The 21776-nt window shown below is 28.1% G+C and overlaps 1 protein-coding gene across 1 annotated transcript in view; it reads right to left on the minus strand.

Moving 5' to 3' along the window:
• Positions 1 to 21623: 21623 nt before the first annotated feature.
• The window catches only part of LOC107453732 (ankyrin repeat domain-containing protein 16), an 11220-nt gene continuing 11067 nt past the window's right edge, over positions 21624 to 21776 (minus strand). Inside the window, exon 8 of the mRNA XM_043041901.2 lies at positions 21624 to 21717. Coding sequence (XP_042897835.1) covers positions 21641 to 21717 — 77 coding nt within the window. The 3' untranslated portion in view covers positions 21624 to 21640. The remainder of the gene's footprint in view (positions 21718 to 21776) is intronic.

The raw sequence follows: 21776 nt of genomic DNA on the forward strand, positions 1-21776 counted from the left end.
TTTTAAAAAATATATTTGACTTTACCCTGATTGTTTCAGTATTTTAAGAATTTCCCGAGCAATTAAAAGGGTTGTAACCGAATTGTCACCTTTCGCGATGGAGGGTAAAATGGAATTCTTAAATTTAAGTTGGATTTTCTAGTAGAAGTATGGATATAGGCTTAAAATTTGAATAGTTTTAAAAATATTTGGAAAAAAATATAATGTAGAAATTAAATGGGTTTCTGTATTTCGTGAAAATTAGAGCCCTTACTTCTGAGGTTGTCCTCGTTAAGTAAACTTACGATTTTAATGAAGCTCTTCATTACAAAAAATTTAAGATTAAAAATATGAATTTAACAGATATTGATATTTAATGAAAAGGTATAATCATACAAATTAAATGGGACGAAAGTTAATTGATACACTATCAACTCATAATAGTTAATAATTCGATGATTTTATTTACTTTTATACGAAGAGATGGTAGTTTATGCTTCATTGTGCAGGTTATTTTAGCACTATTTAATTAATCCCTTTATAGATTTTAAAAAAAAAACAGATTTGTGATAACTGAACTATTCGATAAAAGTTCATTTTAAATTATTATTACGAATTTAGAAAAATTTCAGAAATAGCTATGTAAACGAATATTTTTCTGGATAAGTTAAGTATACTTTGAAAACTAAATATAATGAAATATATTAACAGGAATTTCTTAAAAGTAACATTGTCAATATTTTTTCGATACAAAATGGAATAATTCTAATTTAATTGCAAACATCACTTTGAAAAATGTAAAATAAGGGTTTAATTTCTGATAATTTTGATTAAATTTTGTGAATGAAAAAATGACTTATTTTTAGGATGAGTACATGGAAAAAAGTGTTTATATTTTTAAGCGAGATTGTTAGTATTATCTCTCCTAAATATGCTGAGTTTAATTTTAAAGGTTTTCAATTTTCTGAGTTCTCATTCAAAAGTAGTGAAATGGTTCTTATTTAGTCAAATATTGTAAATTACAGTTTTATGAGATTACTTTTTAAAAAGAGAAAATAATAGTGCTATTTTAAAGTAAAATGTAGTTGAATTTTGGGGAAGGAAACTTGTTAATTATTCTTAAGGGAAGAAAGGAAATTTATGACAATGTATTTCAAAAATGGTAGATTGTAAAAGAGAGCGACGAGCTCTTTGCGTTAGCTTATAGCTCTGCATTTCCATTAATGTAGTTTAGGAATGAGGCTTGATAGATAGCTGGAGGTTGTAGTAATAAGTCAGAAGCGGTTTGTGGCTTGGAAGTACAAATGGTATTTTTCATAAAATCAATGAAAAATCCCGGGGATCGTACCCAGAACCTACGGCACGGGAGCGCGAAGCGCTACCACTCAGTCACCGGGCGGTTTATTTTATGGACTGAGTCTAACAGATTTAAATTATCTCCGGTTGATATTTCTACTGTAGATATTTCTACTGTAAAATTTTTTATTCAGCTATGCATTGCTTACACATGAATTTGTTTAAGCCTTTTATTTTCAAATAGGTATTTTTTTTTAATTTTTAATTTATTTTAGGAAGAAACCTTCAAATTTTAAGATAAAATTTTCTTTGTTGAAAAAAGCCAACACTTTGCTAAGTAGCATAACTTATTCAATCTCAAAAGCATGGCATAAATAAGTTTAGAGGAATTTGAGTAACATCTTGAATTAAGTCTTAAATTTAAAAAGCAACGAAACTTCAATGAACAGTAAACTAGATGTTAATCTGTTAAACAATTCTAAAATATTTTGATTTAGATCTGAAAAACAATATTTAAAGTTTAGTTCCTTTAAATTTTGAAGTAAAATTTTATGGTTGCAGAAATACTAAAGAAAATGTACTCTTTTAGAAGGAAATGCATTAATTCATAGACAAATCCTAAATGATGAAACATAAAATTGAATTTCAGATCATAAAGAATTTTATTGGGAAACGTGCGGGTGACATCTTGGAACTTGAAAATTTCAGAAAGTAAAATACATCGGAAACCATGGTTTGTCAAACAGCTTTAATTACAGGTTTATTAGTCCGGTGATAGTCTCGTGATTGGTTGAGTATATAAGATTCATCGGAAAATATATATATATCACATGTTAGGATAGTTCCTTGATAGAAATGTCAAAGGTATGCATAAGTACGCGTCGCAAATAATACTTTCATACCTAAACCTTTTGAACTATTTGGTCCATTGACGTGTGTAGTCTCATTCAATCCAGCATTAGAAATTGTGCAGAAACAATGCATCACTTGTTTAGGTAGCTTTATCAGATAAGTAAATAGTTATAAGCGTTTTATGTACAAATTTGTGCTATAACTTCGGAATTATTAGTATGGTAGTTTTGATATGGATTTAATTCTTTTCAGCCAGAAAAAATGCAAAGGAAAATATGTCTCACATGCCTGTCCCGAAATAATTTTATTCTCAAACCTAAATTTTTGATATAATTACTGGACTAATTTAAAAGATGTTAAATATGACGCAATCTACTTTTATACCATCCCTCCCCTCTTCACTGGCACAGAAGGCCAGAGTCTCTTCAGGCACCCTGTTCTGAGCCATCCTCTACCTCCTACCATCTATTTAGTTTTGCTTTGCATAGATCTTGGTGCATGTTGCTTTGACTCGGACTTCCTCTTTAACGTTTTCCATCAGCGTCCTAGTAGGTGCGATGTTAGCACAGCTATTCCGTTTTAAACGAAGAGTATGTGGAACCCATCTCCATCTTCTCTTTAAAATTGAATGGGTGATAATTTTGCCTTTGTTAGTATATCTTTATTCAAAATAATTTTAGGTCAGAGAATTTTTAAATAATTACATGTATGCGCAGGGTATTAAAGTTTAAATTAATCAAATGAAAAAATCACAACGTTATCGCGCGCATGGAACCCGGAAAATGCTGTTTCATATTTGGGAAAGATATTAAATCCACACGTCAACGCATTCTGCGCTATATGTTAAGCTTAATTTCTACAAAAGCTTTTGAATAGAATAGAAATAAAAATAAACCTACTCTTTGAAAGTTTGAGCATAGATTTAAATGAAATGCAGTTTAAAATTTCCTGAAGTTTATTCTGTTAGTATGCACGGCTCGTGGTTTCTCGCGCTTATATAAAGTGCAACTTAAACATTTGAATAAGTAAAATTGTATAATCCCTACCCCAAGTACATAGTAGTTTTTATAGTAATATTAATGAAATATTAATGAATTTTGCAAAACAACGTGAAAAATTTGTAACCTTAATATTAATGAATTGTGCGAAATAACGTGAAAAATTTGTATCGTAAGCTATACTTTCCTTGACACTTAATGTTATCTTTCTACACCTGTAAAGTCATTAAAAGTAAACATAAAACTGAATCACGTTCGTAATAAAACTAAGCGTGCTTAGTTTTATTTACGAACGTGACATTTGAATGGAATTCATTTCAAGGCAAATGTCAAGAGCAATTGCACCATTAGCTCACGCATGTAAAATATTTCCCAGAAGCACAATGTGATGTATAAAATGAATAAATTATTCTATGATCGTTAAATTGAAATTAGTCATAATCATGTTGAAAGTTACTGTCCATTTTGTCGTTACAAAATTGAAGTGAATTTTAAAAATACAGCCTTTTAAAGCCTGATCCCTGGTATTTTTTATTGCTTAAATCTTGAATAAAAAGATATTGGACATTTGGTTATAAATCTGAAGCTTGTTATCCATTTTACCGTTTTTGGAAAGCTTAATTAAAAGGAGTTAAGCTTTGAGTTGGTGTCACCTCCGTTTTGTCTTGCTGAGAAATTCAGCTAAAGTGGACTAAAAGCTATCAATGTGAATAATCTACATCGGCTGCTGAAATTACTGCAAGTCTAACAATTGTTTTTTTGTTTTACCTTTGCTAAATCTTAAACAAGAAGGAATTGGGCACTGAGTTGACTTAATCATTTTTGTCTTGGTCAAACATTTAGTAATAGGGAGGTGAACAAAAGATTATAAATCTTAAAACTTACTGTTCATTCTAATATAGGTGAAAAATCAAGAAAAAGTGAACTGAAAGTTGCCCATCTGAATCTGTATTCTTTATTGAAATTTTTATACTAAAAACGAATCTATAATATTGAAAATACGATGGTCTGTATTTTGTTTATTGCAATAACGATTTTGTTATCAGTTGAGGCTCAAGCTGATTCTAATAAATCAATAACCTGCATAAATGATTTAATAAAATGGTGTGAAAATAAAGATTATAGAAACATTGGACAAGAAAGTATTCTTTCAAGCACTTCTATCAATGGTTCATATCAGGCTATTAGTTGCATATCGAACTCGCGTGGTACACAATGTTCTAAAAACAACTCTCCGTGGATCGAATGTTCTCCTGATCATAAAGTGACTTATAAAGGGATAACTCTGAGTGAAAATTCTAGAAGGGGTGCTGATGACGAAATTTGTGATGCTTCTAGAACTGTGAACAGCAATGGATCTGGAATTTCAACTAATTCGAGAGCAGTAAATGAGGAGATTTTCCAAAAATGTTTTCCTTTCTGTGATTAAAAACCCGTTTGCATAAAATGTAGAAGAATTTGATTAGCGGTAGAAAAAATTTTAAAATTGTAATATGTAGTATAATCGATAACAATAGTGATGAAAAAAATTATAAGATAGAATGTGAGCTTGACTTATCACTTAAGATATAATTCTTCCACTTATTTAGATAGAATTTAGTTACTTTAGTAATATCACTTTATTTCTTGCAATAAAAGTGCGATTAAAAAATTGACAAAAAAATACTATTTAATTTTGTGTTTGCTAGATGCATGTATAATGAATATAATGCATAAATACATTGTGCATATTCAATGCTAATTAACATGATTAGTAATTTGTATATGTATATATTGTCTTACACTATATTAATATTCAAAATTTCTCATAATTATCCTATAGAATTTGTATTCATAAAAAAATTAAGTTAAGAAAATATACACGTTAGGGACAGAAAAATCGATTTTTAGATGAGGAAAAAAGCTTCAAACGAAATTTAAGATATCACAATAAGATGGACTAAAAAAGCTAAAACCAGTTTGGTTATTTAATGAAAGCTGAAGGTGTTAGTTATAATCTTTAGTCATTTCCTCTCTGCTTCCACCAGGAATAAAACAGGTTTTAATGCTTTAACAATACATTCATTAGTTATCAATAACGTTTTCTATTTCTTGTGTCCTCTCCTCTACTGCGATTCTACTTGTTATGAAATATATATATGTTGCTTATTTAATCTAAAAACTTAGTGTTGAACCCAAAATTTGTCTTAGATACTAATGTTATATCAGTTTCTTTATTTGTTCATTCGAAATTAGGGATAAAATGTGTATTGAATTATCATTTAAGGCATAATTCTTCCACTTGTCATTTAGGATATAACTTAATTGCATAAAACTTTACTCGCATTTGCGGTAATATTAATTTTTTTTCATTGCAGAACTCAACTGTGTTTATTGCTTCTTTTGTGCTTAACAGAAATAAAACTATTTGCTCAAATTTGAAAAGATATTTATTCAAGTAAAGGCAAGTGAATAAAGAACCAATTTTATGAAATAGTATTACCACTTTTTTAAGTTTTAAAAAACAGTACTAAGTTTTTGGTTCATCAAACCATTTCATTAAAATGCACTGTCTGAACTGATTTAATGATATTTTCTTAACTCAACTAATTCAATGCTTTAAAAAAAATAAGAAATATTTTTTTTTTAAATTTAGTGAGTAGTTATTTTGATTAAGACTTCTAGTAAGTTACTTTAAATCATAATTAAAAATTATAAGGTTTTTCAATTGGTAGTTATAGACTCTTGCATGCTAAATTGTTTTGTTTAATAGTCAAAACATTTAAATCAAAAAATTTATTAAACTGTTTTGCTTTAATGGCTGCAATAAAATATTTTCAGAGTCATATGAAGAAAAAAAATATATGCAAATGCAAGTTTCACCAAAATTATGCATTACATTTTAAGTTCATACCCTTTTTGCTATCCCCCATCGAAATAGCTTAGACAAAATAAACACCAAGAAACAAATCAGTAGTTTTCAAACTAGGGATAACAACCTTACCGAGAAATGACAATGAGACCAACACTTGGAGTTGGATACCTTCAACTATATTATTATTTTTATTATTTTTTTTTAGTTTTAAATTGTTTTTTTTTAATAAAAGTCTGCATAATTTTTGCACATATTATAAGATAAATTTTTGAAGCAGTAGGAGGCTTTTATAGGCGACAATTGAAGATCAAGGGGAAAACTGTTTATATTCATGAAAGCTGATTCTGAGAAAAACGAGTTCAAAGGTTTGAAAATTTTCATGAGCAAGCATACGATTAAAATCGTAAAAATAAAAATAGTCACGAATGTCACAGGTATATTATTTATTTTCGTCCCCTAAAAATTTCGAAATGAATTTGCAAATTTTGGTTAGAAAAAATTATGTTGATTTTGAGAACCATTTTTCCTCAAAATTCTTCACCAATACTCACTATACATCACGTCCTCTTCTTCACTAAACTTTTTTTTATTCTTCTTGCCCAGACATCAACAGGAAGTTATTTCCCTGCGAGACCCATCTTCACATTGTAATAACTCTCTGTGAGAATAGATTTTTCATGTTATTGATTTGTGAAAACTTACTAATGCTCAAAATGTACAAGATGGCAGCCCAATAGTCTTTTTTGTGACAAATGAACATAAACCGCTCTTTTCCCTTAGTCTGTAATTATATCTGCGATGTTATAATGTAGAATTTCAGCTTTTTGTGCGAGACTTGTTAGAATTTTAGCTATTTCTTCACAACTATTTAATTTTAAGATATGTTATGAAGATATTCATCTTGGATTCAGAAATCCATACAAGCAAGATGCGTGTTACTATAATGGTTTTTTAGCACTTGTGAAATAGTATATTTTCATCAAATACTCTACAAAACTGTTACTATAAAAAGCTAAGAGGGAATGAAAAGCATTTTTAGAAACACTTTCAAATTTTGTTCAGCAAATTAAATGCATTTGATGTTTTTAACCACGCTACCGCAATAACGGCTCGTTAAATTTGAATAACATTTTAATTTTTTCTTCCCTTAAATATTAATTTCTTACACATATTAATTATTGTCTTTCTTTTTTATAATACTAAAAAATCTATATTCAAGTTAATAAAACTTATCTTTCTCTCTCTCGAGAATTGCATTAAAAATATCTAATATCTGAACTAAAAATATCTAATTATTATGGTTTTTAGAATATGAAAGTAAGTTATGCAGTTCTGTCATTCCTAGATTCGAAAATTTAAGAATTTATTCATAAAAAATTATATATGATTTAATAACAATATTCGTCATTATAATGAGTTCTTTACAAATGTAAAATTGGTATTTAATTGTAAAATATCTAATTATTACTCTTTTTAGACTTTGAAATAAATTCAAGAATTAATTCATAAAGGTCAAATAACTAACCACATCATTCTCTTTCACTTCACAGCTTCAAACTAGTTCAGAATTATAATAGAAGTTTTAATTTAGTACAAACTGTTATGTAACTAGAAAAACATTAAAACAAATATTTAACGAAAGTAAAGTGTGATAACTTATAATAGAACAATTTTTACCTGATGCCAACTCTTCAAAGTGAAAATAAACAAAAAATTTGTTTAAAAATGATATTTAATATGCAGTTCAACAAAATGAAATTTTAAAAAATTTCTAACAAAAGTAACGTATGGTTTAAAAGTCTTCCCCCCCCCCTGTGCTTTAATTAGATTATATTTTAAAATATTAATAATAATAACTTCATCCGCAATTATTTTTAACGAAGATTATCGTTTGCTTGCGATATTTATGGCGTGGTGTGAAAGGCATCAAAACTAACGTTTGACCTTTTCCTCTCATTAGTAATAATGATTAACAATTTTCAAAAAATGAAGATACAAATTAGATTCGTAAATTACGAATTATTATGAATTATAATCATTTAAATCAATTTTCAAATAAATATGTTTTCAAATAAATATGTTCAAATAAATATAAATATGTGTTTTTTTTTCTAAAAATGTATGTTCCTTTAGTTATTCTTTTTCAAAATATCTTTTTAGCTTTAATTTAAACATAAAAGAACACGTCTTGAATGAATTCTATTTATCCTAGAGATCTTTACTTGAGCTCTACGACTGGAAACGTTTAAGTTTCTAAGTAAAATTGGTTTCCGGTTAGAGCTTGGGGTTAGAGAAAATAGTGAATATTAGAGCTTAAATATTTTTTTTACTAGTGTAAAAGGTCATTTCAGAAATCTGTTTTAGTAAAGAACTTAAATTTCTCTTATTCGAATTTATTGTCTCTCAGTATATTACTATGCAAGTGATCCTGTTTCGCAAAGATTACAAATGTCATTGGATTTGTATATGACTCACTTCTTTTGTTAATATCCAAATCTCATTATAGTTGAATTTATGTAATGAATAAATGTTTACTAACTTTACTGTTTTTCATTACAAAATAGACCTTGGGATTATAGACTTATCGATCGGGTCATTTTCCCAAGTTGCAAAAAAGCTTCCTTTTTTTTTTTTTTTTTTTTTTAAATTAAGGTTAGTTTGGTGCGTTTTCATTAAGATGTAGATAAAAAGTTTAAAAAAACGTCCTTTATGGGTTTTTTACTTATATATTTTAATGCTTACAAGCGATTATGAACACCAATTCTTTTTATAGCTTTTAAAAAATATAACTAAAATAGTATATTATAAAAATTATGTAAAAACTTTCATAAGTAGTATAGAATCGCAGCAAACTGCTGTGTCTCATAAGCTGAACTACTAATATGATGAAGTTGTATAGTAGTTGAAATTCGATTTCTCAGCAAGTATTCGACTGATTTCGTTCAAATTTTGTATTCCGCATTTTAAAATTACATCTTTTAAAATGTTGTAAAAGTCTGTATACCTTGCAATTCAACAATGTTTTTACTATTATTCAATGAAACAGTAAGAAATAATAAGAGTAATTTTAAAAAAATTTCATGGAATTATTTTGTCTAAAAAATTTTTATAATTGGAAAATTTTTTTGATTTTCTTTACAGTTCTTAAGATATGTAGAAATACACAAAGAGTAAATTCAACAGAGGTTCAGATTTTAGACTCTCCTAACCAAACTATCGAGGCCATAATTCCCAGATTGCAGATCTACATCAATCCATCGCGCACAATTCGTCGTAACGACTATTCGACGAGAGCACAACTCGTCGCAAGGACAATTAGTCACGAGCACAATTCATCGCGAGCACTATTCTCCGTGCTCACAATAAGTCGCATGACTATTTTTCGTAGGCATAATCCATCGCAGCGACAATCTGCCGTAGGCATATCTCATCGCAACGACATTTCGGCGTGGGCACAACGCGTTGCAAGATAATTCGTCCATAGGACGATTTGCCGCTGGAACAACTCGTAGCAACTACAATTTATCGAGGGCATAATTCGTCGTGAACACAATTTCTTAACAGTTTCGATGAAATACATCTTGATTATAGCAATAAAAAGCTGGCGGCTGTTTAACGACGGTTATAAAATAAAATAAAATGTTGACTGAAGAAACATATGAACAAAACAAATAGCAATTAGAACAAATATTCTCAATATTTTTTACCTCGTGCATATTTTTCTTATCATTGTTAGAAAATCAATTCCCATCCCTAGTCTAAAATCAGAAAATTTAAGTACTATATTATTAGAACGTGTTAAAATGTTCTTTAAATGTGAACATTAATTAAATGTTATTGAACTGTGAATAAAAGTAATTGTTTACTTTCATAAACTGAAACTAAATACTTAAGATCCTAAATAAGAAGAAATAGCAATTCACTTAACAGAAAAATTCATTTAGCATAGCACTGGATATGCACTGGAACTCATTTAGCACTGTAGAAAAAGCACCAATTAAAATAGTCTAATACAAACAATAACGAAAAGAGGACTTCTTAAATTGAGGATAAGTTTTATTTTGATATTTCAAAATACTTGTTTTTAAATTTTATTAAGTAAAGTTTAGTTTCCCAGAAAATCTTTTAATAATAATTTTAAATGTGTATCAGATTAAAAAATATGCAGAATATTGTAAAAAATTATGTATGTTTCTTTTTGTTAAAATAAAATTTACTAAGATATTGGTAATTATCTAATGTTTACTAACAATTTTGGAAATTAACCTTTAAATTAACCCTAAATAGCCCCATTTTTTAAAAAATCTACCGAAACCTGGATGAAAAACTTAAATTCAGATTACATTTTGAGACAAAATAGGATTACTTTCTACAAAAAAGATTAAGATTTATATCAGCAAATTCCCATTATGTTAATAGTACATTTGAGAAGCTGATTTACGTGTACAGTGTTTAGGAAAAAAAATTGAAAAAAATGGGGAGAAAACTAAACACCTTGAATAATTTTTGATTTTATTATCGGATTTTTATGTACTTGAACTTCCAATGATTCGAGGGGGTGACTATGCTAATTAATGCTAATTATGCTATTTTATTATGCAAATATGCGAATTAATTAGTGCATACAATATTTTAGGTTACGAAATCATACGCAAAAACGTATTTTCTCTGAATAAACATATCGGTTTTACGACGGATTATGATTCCTTACCCAAAATAACAGCAATCTGGTATAGTTCAAACAGAAGATAGTTGAGCTGTCAAAAGTTTCGACCCCTTAATGATCATTTTACTTTTTGCGTATTTCACCATATTTCGAGAATGTTTTAAGCGAGTTGGAAATTTTTTTGCGCGAAATAATATCGAATTTTAAATCGAAAAAACTTAAAAAGGAACCTGAAAAATCGAATTTTAAAGATCTGACTTTTGAGAATACTGGAGATCCCTTTAAGAATATAGACGTGAAACGTAAAGCTATTATATAATCAATACCTTCCCCTCATCAATGTTTGTTGAACGATTTAGTAAGTCATAAATTTCTAGAGAAGATATCTTTCCTGGAAAATACGTACTCCTTTTATTCAATGTCAAACAAGTTGTTTTTCATTTGCACAGTTTTTTTTTCCATTTTGAGCAATGCTTTTACATCGAGAATTTTAACCATAAAGGAAGTTAACCTACGAATATATAATTAAAAAAGCAAAAACATATAAATATATTTTTCAAACAAACAATATTTCAATTTATTTTATAACCGACGTTGAACAACCGACCAAACTCTGAGTCTGGGAGTAGCTCCCGAATCTTTCATGATAAAACTTAAGCCTAATCGTTTGCTAACTTCTCTAAGATTCTTGTTTTTTAAATTCCAATTTAAATTCTAATTGCCACATAAAAACTCAATTCGTTGAAAACTTGACAAACACACCTTGTTTAATGATACATGGTAAACATGTATTTTATATGAAAATTTTCCTTCTGTGATTCTCCTTTCCTTATACGAAAATGTTGTTTTCTTAACAGTTAAAAAATATTATTACGGTTCATATTTTTTTAACATGACTCTTATTAAAAATGTTTAAATAGGCATCATAGAACAAATAATAGACATCAATAAGAACAAGAATAAAGAGAATATTTTAAGTAACTTTATAGTTATCACTTTTCGAGCTATAAAAGTTAGTATAAAATGATTATCTATAAATTTACCAATAAAACTGGCACTTAAAATCACATTAAGGAAGAAAGAGTAGCAGTTTTTGAAATTGAATTATATAAATACCTACTATAAGACACCTTTTAACTACTATTTTTTTAATGCTTGGATTGTTTATCTCATATCACTGTGTTCAAATCTCTAGATTATAAAATAACTATCCTTGAATATGTTCCCAACTAATACAAAATTGATTACCTATTTCGCATTTGCAATTATTACTTTATTTCTGACAGAGGCAAGAAGAACAAACAATATCCTTGAATGCGTTAATCAAGTTATTGGATGGTGTCAAAACATCGATTATCGTAACCAAAAAGGTTCTAGCGTTGTGACAACCTCTTACAACCCTGAAAATGGTCCAACCCTGCAGATAAGATGTGTGTCAAATAGGCATGGCTCTACATGTACCAAAAATGGTTCTCCGTGGATATCATGCACGTCTAATCATGTCGTTAAGTATAAGAACACAAATCTAAGTTTGAATAGTCTTATTGGATCAGACAATGAAATCTGCTCAACCTCTGAAAAAATTCGAAATAATAACTACTTAGGAAATGTAGCAACCAACGTTGTTGATGAGTCATCTATTGTTCATGACGAATCCACAAAATTTAAAAATATTATGGATATTATTAGAAAAGGCATGGATAATATTCAAAAGAATATTTTTTAATCATGCTTCTCGCTGTGTTTGGATTAGTTTTATAAAATCTTGCATACACTAAAATATGTACCGTCCTTTAAAAATTAAAGAAAATCAGAAACTTATGAATATTGTTCGAAAGGAATGTGAAATATTTAGAAGGGAGAAAAAAAATATTAAGAACAAAAGAGCAAAAAAGATTTTAAAAATAAAATTTTCATTCTGCTCTAAATAGTTTATCAACCCGATAGTCTTCTTCATTACGTGAAGATATAAAATAAAAAATAAATAAATAAATGTCAGAAACTTGTGGATATGATTAAAACAAATGTGTAATATTAATCAAAAATAGGATTTTCAAGACAAGTCAGAAACTGTCAAAATGTAAGAAACTTATGGATATTATTAGAAAGGAATGTGAATATTAATCAAAAATAGGATTTTCAGAACAAGTCGGAAACTGTCAAAATATCAGAAACTTACGGATATTATTAGAAATGAATGTGTAACATTAATAAAAATAGCATCTTCAGAACAAGTAAAAAACTGTCAAGATCTCAGAAACTTACGGATATTATTAGAAAAGAATGTGCAGCATTAATCAAAATAGGATTTTCAAAACAAGTTTTTCAATAGTACTTACTGAATAGTACTTACAACTTGATTGTCTATTACGTTGGACCGAGGAAGAAACTCTTTATTACCAATTCTCTTTCATCGACCAAACTTATTTAAAATTTAAAGTTTCGAAAAAAGTGTGTCCTGTGTCAATCTGTTTGAATTTTTGTACTTTTAAAACATTTTTTCAGCATTTTGAAGCTTCGAAATTTAATTTGGGTTTACTTGAACACGCTTTTCTTTAATCTTTAAACCATCAATGGAGGTAAAAGATAATTTGCCGTGAAGAATTTCTTTCGCGATATAGCATCCTCTTAAAATCTACGACCCATAAAGAATTGCTAGAAAAAATATATGTCAGAAGTTAATGGATATTGTTAGAAAGGAATTTGTACAAATTTCTTGCTTTAGATGTTCAAATAAAGGATCTTCAGAACAAGTTTACCACTCTGTTCTGAATAATTCCTACAAAATGACTGTCTATTTTAATAAGTTCTGCGGCCCTTAAAGAATTCAAAAAAGTAATGTCAGAAACTCATGGGTATTGTTAGAAAGAAATGAGTAATACTCAAGTAAGGATTTTCAGAATAAATTTTCCATTCTGCTCTGAATAGTTCATACTAGATAATTGTCTATTTTAATAAGTTATACGGTCCATAAAGAATTCAAAAAAAGAAAATGTCAGAGAAGCCATCAGGCCACTCCCCGCAATTCTAAATATAATAAAACCATCAGCTGTTTAGAATTCTGGTTCAGAATGAGTATTATATCTTATATATTTTTATATCTTATCCGGTACAACAAAGAAATTAAATATAGCGCCGCACGTTTCAATTTAATGGAATCTAATAAAAAATAAGGTGACATCTTTAATAATGGGTGATAAAACGCTGTTTGTTTAGGTTTATGGTTATTACTTTTCGAACACTATCTATTAAGTGATTATATGTTTATCTATGAGCTTGTTCTTGGAATGAGAACCTTAGAAAAGATTTTTATGACGATAAACAGCTGTTTATAAATCAATACAAATTAGATTAGAATACCATTTTAAATAATTACTAAGGTGACATTTGATACACGGTTGTCTTAACGGCACCTTCATAACACACCATTCACCTGTCTGAATGCTCTGGGATTCGGCAAGTCTAGACATCCAGCAATAATTCATTAGATTGAACCTAAAACTTCAACTTTTTGGATTTGTTTTGGATTGTTTGGGCATTCAATATCCTAAAAATGCTTCAGTCCTGCAAGAAAGTTATTGCTGTCTTCATACTACTCTTAGAAATAACCATCTTAGTCGTTAAAGCCAATGGATTTAGCAGTAAAGGTGAATGTGTGAGTCAGATCATAAGATGGTGTCAAGATAAAGATTACAGCAACCAAAGACTTACAAATTCCATGACAACAGCTTACAACCCCATAATCGGTAAAGAGCAAGAGATAAGATGCGCAACCAACCAGTATGGTTCTAATTGCTACAAGAATGGAACACCATGGCTTTATTGCGCATCGAACAAAGTCGTTAAATACAAAGATGTTGAGCTCCATCCTAATTCTCTGAGTGGTGCAGACAATGAAATTTGCTTCACGGCTAAAGAAACACAGAAAAATGATTTCCTTGGTTTTGTGACTGACATAAATATGCCATCTATATCGAAAGAAATGAAAGGCATAATGAAACTGGCGAGGCGAAGCATGGATGAAGCAGAAAAGAAAATTTTCAAACCATGCTTCCCATTCTGCTAAATTACGAACAGCATTACGTAGAATTGCACTAGGTATTTATGTAACATTTCAGTGAAAACCAAAACTAAAAAAAACTGAAAAACTTTAAATAGTAAATAAGAAAAATGTATTTTTAAATAATTTATCTACAATACCAGAACCTTTTCAAAAAGATTTTAGAAATATTTTTCTAAAAACCAATGAACTTTTGATTTTATTAGATATGATGTTGATTATGATGTGAATGAATAAGTTAATCTTATTTTATTTTTAAGAACAAATCATGTATCTGATTCTGTTTTTAAACGAAGAATAATGTTCCTAGAATATCAGTGTCTGTGTTTTTTACTGAAAACCTTTAGTATAAGACATTTTACTGAAAACCAAGGGGAGAAAATGAAAAACTATGAATGAACAGTTAATTTAAAATACTAGATCATTCTTAAAAAAAGTGTTGAAAATATTTTTCAAAATATTCTTTTTTCATAAAATACTAATAAAACCAAAAGAAGAAATATCTTTCTATCGGTATTTTTAGTTACAATGTTGGTTTTAAATTAAGTGTTTCCCATTTTATTTTGAAATTGATAATAATATTTCCTAGAAATATAATGTTTATTTTTAGGACATTTTAATGAAAATCAAGACTAACAAATTTTAAATTGTTAATTAAAAACTAACAAATTTTAAATTCCAAACAACAAAAATTTATTCTTAATAGTTAATATACAATATGAGATTATTGTTAAAAAATTTTTAAAAATCAAAAAATTGATGGACTTTTTGATTAATTCATTGAAATGCTGATTATGACATAGACTTAAGAAATTGATTATGTGAGTTTATATTTTATAGTTTTTTAAAAAATATTTATATGATGAATGTATAAAAATAGTGCAAGAAAGAAGTTTTTTAAATCATGCTTTCTTTGTATAAGAATATTGTTTTGTCAAATTAGTTCGTGTGCATTCAAATAATATTTGAATGAAAATGAACACTAAAAAAAGTTCAATTTTCAAGCAACAAAGTGTATTTTTTAGTTTTTGCTTTAAAATTGTAACTAATTATTAAAGAAATAAAAATTCGTAAAATATTTGAAAAACGGAATTTTGATTTATTCTTCGAGTAATTAAAATCATGTTAACTTATTGAAATGGTGACAAATTACGTTCTTAATATTAGTTAATAGTCTTAAATTGTAAAGATATTTTATACAGTCAATCCGCATGTTTTCAATGCTTCAGAGAAAATAAAATGTGTGAACAAAAAAAAACTTTTAATAATAAATAACGCAACGCCTGTTTTTCTAGTTTTACAATAATAAATAGCTTTTAAATAACTGAAACTTCTTAAAATTTTAAAAAAAAATTAAAAATTGACAGATTTGTGAAAGTATGAATTATTTTTGTATAAAACAAACTGCTTATGATGTTGAATTGAGTGTTAATAAGTAATTAAAATATATACTTTTAAATTTGATTGAAAAAAAGAAGGATAATGTACAGTATAGGAAATAAAATTTTAAAGTCTTGGATTTTTATCTTTTTAAACAAAGAAAAAATATGAATAAGTTTTGTAAAATTAATCAACGTTTAGAGAAAAAAATGAACTCTGGAAAGCTTAAACTGTGCATAATGCAATGAGTTTCTAGATAGATGTAATACTATATCACATATATATTTAAAAAAAGATTAAATATTTGCATAAACAATAATTTTTATTGAATAACAATACATTGAAAAATCACTAATTTCACTAATCTATGCAGCATATATAAACAACATTATATATACAACTCATACAGTAAGAAATATTTACTTTACAGTAAATAGTTTAAAAAATCCTCAAATCAAAAATACTTTAAAAATAATAGCACTACTAAATAAAAAAAACAACTAAGCAGAATTTGGGAAAATCTTTTTGCATTTTATATCAATGTATTTGAAAAAAAATATCATTTCCATAAAAACAGTACATTCCATGAAATATTTTTAAAAACTGTATGAAAAAAACAAAGAGTTTATCAAAAAATGCATATAAATTTCAAAAATTTTGAATACAATAAAAAAGTTCATGCAAAAATAAATTACTACTCAAAAAAAGAAAGAAAATCATCCATTGTAATTATTTTTCCATGAAAAATCTTTTCTTTTTGCACCAGAAAAAAGGATAATTTAATTGTTTCATTTACCCTCTACATAAGTTTCATAAGTTACCCCCTGCATAAGTAACCAGAGGATAATCATTAATATACGAGGGTTGTCCATAAAATAAGGTTCCCAAGGAGCTGCGGATGCTAGGAACGCTGTTAAGCGGGGTTTGTTGAGACTGGCGTGTAACTTAGCTCCCTTTGCCCCAGTTCCCGCCCCGGCGAGGTATCTACAACGTTAATTCTTGTCTTGGTAGCCGTGAAAGATAAAGCTTCCATTTGTTTCTCACTCCAGGTGCGAATTACGCTCTGTGATTTGTTTTTGAGTGCAAAAAACTTTCCTCCGGTGGACATTCATTCCCAACTCTGTGAGGCGTACGGGGAAGAGTGTATGAGTGTGCAAACTGTGCGCAAATGGTGCAGAGAATTCAAAGACGGACTTACAGACGTCCATGACGAACAACATTCTGGTCAGCCATCGTTTTCGGACAAAGCGATTGCGAAAGTGGAAGAAGCAATGCTGAAAGATCGAAGGGTGAAGGTTCGGGACCTCAGCGAGATGATCCCTGTTGTCAGTAAGTCCTGCATTCACAACATTCTGAGAGACCGCTTAGGATATGCCAAGGTTTGGGCAAGGTGGGTCCCGAAAATGCGGACGGATGACTATGACAACAAACGGCAACGTGTGGAAGCCGCCTGCGAATTTCTTCATGCCTACGAAACCGATGGCAAGGAATTTTTGGACTCTGTTGTCACTGGGGACGAGACCTGGGTCCACTACATGACACCGGAAACAAAAGAACAATCCCGTTAGTGGAAGCATCCATGCTCGCCAAAGCCGAAGAAGTTTAAGCAAATTCTGTCTGTTTTAAGCTATCTTCGCGGAGCGGCGGCAGAGTTTTACGACTCAAGCATAAAGAAGATGGTACACTGCATGTAAAAATGCATTGATCTAAACGGCGATTATGCCGAAAAAAAGAGGGAAGTCTAAGCTTTCCAAACATGTATTATTCAATGCCAATAAACATGTTTTTCATTGTGAAAATTCGTTGGGAACCTTATTTTATGGACAACCATCGTATTTTTAATTAGAATAAAAAAAGTATCATATGAATATACAGGGCAAGACTTTAACAAGAACTCATACGAATCCAGGTAAGTATAAGCACATGCTACGATTTTGAATGTTTTCTGATTACGGAATTTTAAACTGAACTCATTTCAAAAAATTTTATTTTTTTTAAATGAATTTTTTTTACACCCTAAAAAAATTTGTTTTGGGACAAAATGTAGGGATATCTAGAAATGAAACAAATGTCAATTAATTTGTTTAAGTTGTTAATTTGTTTCTAGAAAAAGGTGCAACTAAATTAAACTTGTTGACACAAAATTGATTTTATTAGTGACAGATTATGCTATTCAAAATCAAATTTGTATTATAATAAAAAGGAAATGAACGAATTTTAGTAGGGTAAATATGATTATTAATATGTTGAGAAAAAGGGGCAACTAAATTAAACTATAATTAAAACAAAATTTATTTCACTGATAATACCGATCATTTAATCCCAAAAATAATCAATGTTAAAATAAAGAAATAGTAAACTTATTAAAATAAAATTTATTTTAAACATAACACAAACCATGTGATTCCAAGAGAAATTTATATAAGAAATATGATGATACTTGCATCTAGGAAATAAATGACTTTTTAGCCGTAGAAAATCTGACAGTTAATTTGTAGAGCAAAAGATGCAACTAATAAAATTTATAAAATTTATTTCATTCACAATATAGATCATGTAACACAAAAAAGTAGTATTAAAATAAAGAGAGAGTAAACTTGTTGAAATAAAATTTATTTTATTACAGATAACACATAAATCATGTGATTCGAAAACAAATTTACATAAAAATATAAAGATACTTGCACCTAGGAAATAGATTACTTTTTAGCAGGGAAAAATTTCATAGTTAATTTGTAGTGTAAAAGATGCAATTAAATTTATAAAATTTATTTCACTGACAATATAGATCACGTAATCCCGAAAAACTTTAGTATTAAAATAAAGAGTAACCTAACAGTAACCTATAGTAACATAGTATCCTATAGGGCCACATGTTGGGCCCCTATTAGACCTATAATTATTTCCTCTGGTAGGGTACACAAGTACCCGGTAATATAATACCTGGTCTAATTTGAATATTATTGATCAATATTAAGCGGAGATATAGGACCATGTTGTAATACAGAATAAAAAAAAAATTTTCAAGCAACATTAATCATGCCATTCAAAAACAAATTTGTATAAAAATATAAAGATACTCACATTTAGGAAATAAATGACTTTTCAGCAATAGAAAATCTGACAGTTAATTTGTAGAACAAAAGATGCAACTAATGAAACTTACAAAATTCATTTCACAGATAATAAAAATCACGTAAAGCGACTAAAAAACAAACTTATATCAAAATAAAGAGATTTTTAGGAAGTAAACAAATTTTGCAGAAGAGGAAGGAATTTGACAAACCAATTGTTGAGAAAAAAAATGCAATTAACTTAACCTTATTGAACTAAAATTTATTTCACAGATAATACAACAAAAAAAAATTTGAGTTAAAATAAATAGATATTTAGAAAATACTTTAATTTTAATGGGGAAAATTACAAATCAAGATATGAGAATGAATAAAACCAAGACCATTTAGATGAATAGGGGTGCTGATATTCTGAGTGCTCCATAATCACCCCCTTTCATATATATTTTTTAAATTGTTAAAAAAAAACATATAAGAGTAATTAAAACGTGAAGAAATACAAAATTATCAAAATCCAACAACTAATTAAGAGAAAAAGAGGAATTCAAATAATTAAATACTAGCTAGTTCATTTGTTGAATAAAAATTTCAGAAATACAATTTGTTACTTACTAATAGGATGATAGATCATGAGAAATAGAAATTTAAAACTGCCAGTTTTTTTTTCAAAATTATTAAATTAAATTATTCAACAAATTTAGTTGAAAAATTTTATAATTAAAATTTTTAAAATAAAAGTTCACTTTAGGTATCGGCCTGAATATCACTCAGTGGTTGCTAACAGTTTAATCAGATTGTAAAGGTAAGATCAGTTATCTTAATCTAACAAAATACTTACATCAAGCATGACTTAAAATTTAAAATTTTTAATCTATACATATATCTACGTTCCCTATTCACTTAAATTTAAGAACTTGGAGCAATATAGAGCCAATATAAACCACAGTTTTCCAAAAGATATATATTTCCATCAAACTGTTTCTTAGTACTGTTTTCAGATGAATACTTTATAAATTTCCAATATTACCTCTGGATAAAACACAATACACAGAAAAATCTTACTGTTGGCATGGAAATCATAGTATTTTTAGCCAAAACACGCTTAAAGAACTCTCTTCTAAACAATTTGAAAATGTAGCTTATAATTGTAATACCCCAAACTTTTCAATTAAACTTTTTTTCATAAAAGTAATTTTCAAGTTATTACAGTTTACTATTAATAAAGTAAACTCTCTTTTTACTGTGGAACTAATCATAGGATAGAAAAGTAATTTCAATAGCTTTAGATTTCTTGTAATCTGCTTGAAAGTGATATTATTTGGAATTTTAGAGTAAATTATTTGGAACTTATTTTCAAATTCAAAATAATAATAATTTTCTTAATATCTTTTACAATTATTTTTCTTACAATGCAAAATAAAATTTATGCAAAGTTTTGTAGAAAGAACAATGCAAAAAAGAATTTAAATAAAATTAATATATTTTGTTGCTTTAAAGGTAAAATATTTGAGCAAAAACTTTATTAAGATTTGAAATATGTTCAAAAGGATACACGTGGATTTATTACATGTGTGCTCTATTACATGCGATGAATATAATTTTATGACACCTTGAACTTGTTGGATTTCCAGACAAACATTTTAAAACTGAACTAATATTTCGTTTTGATACTTGGCGACACTCTGCTGCTGAAGATAAAATTTTTAATGGTTCAATCAAATTATCTTACACGTGTGAAATGAAGAATCCATCAAATGTTTCTAAAAAAGTATATTTATTTAGTTATTTTAAGAGGGGGAGCGAAGCATAATGCACTTAATTTGATTTTTTCAATTTTAATCAAAATATATGATGTACTAAAAATATATTCATATATTTCTCAATTGAGATTATTATTCTTTATGCATAAATAAAATAAACTTTTTTTGACCTATGTTGAAGTAAAACATTATTTGCAGACATTAAAATTAATTTTTCTCAAAAATACAGGCTTTAAAGGAACTGCCAGAGTTTTTCAACGTTTCTCTTTGTTTCAGAATAAACTTTTTACAATCATTACAACTTTAACACGTTGAATGCCATGGGTGTCACCGGTGACTGGCACTGAGTTTGCTTGTAGAGCCACGGGTGTCAGCGGTGAAGCCAAGATTATTAGAAACACATAATTTGAGTAAATTTTTAATGCTTTTTATTTTTTATATTATTATCATTATTAAAATGATTTGAAGAAATTAATGCAATATAGAACACACAAAAATAGTTTTATTTATATACACAGAGATGCCAACTTGCTCCAGACAGCGAATAAATATTTTCAAGCGATAGTTTATTATGTATTTTTTACCAATTAATTTTTGGATGAAAGGCGGGAAGCCATTAATATTCTTTAACAAGCACCTGTATTTTTAAGTGTATAAAATATAAAATGAATATGAATTCAAAGGATCAAAATAATGAAACAAAATTATATAAAAAATTAATTTATTTTTTCAACAATACATCACCATAACTGGAATTTAATAATGCACAAATTGCTTCATCTGTAGTATAATCCAGAGCTAAAAGGAACAGAAATATATATTTTAAGTATGAATATGAAGGTGCATAAATACGTATA

This window comes from Parasteatoda tepidariorum, chromosome 7 (genome assembly GCF_043381705.1).
Source record: "Parasteatoda tepidariorum isolate YZ-2023 chromosome 7, CAS_Ptep_4.0, whole genome shotgun sequence".
Classification (NCBI taxonomy): domain Eukaryota; kingdom Metazoa; phylum Arthropoda; class Arachnida; order Araneae; family Theridiidae; genus Parasteatoda; species Parasteatoda tepidariorum.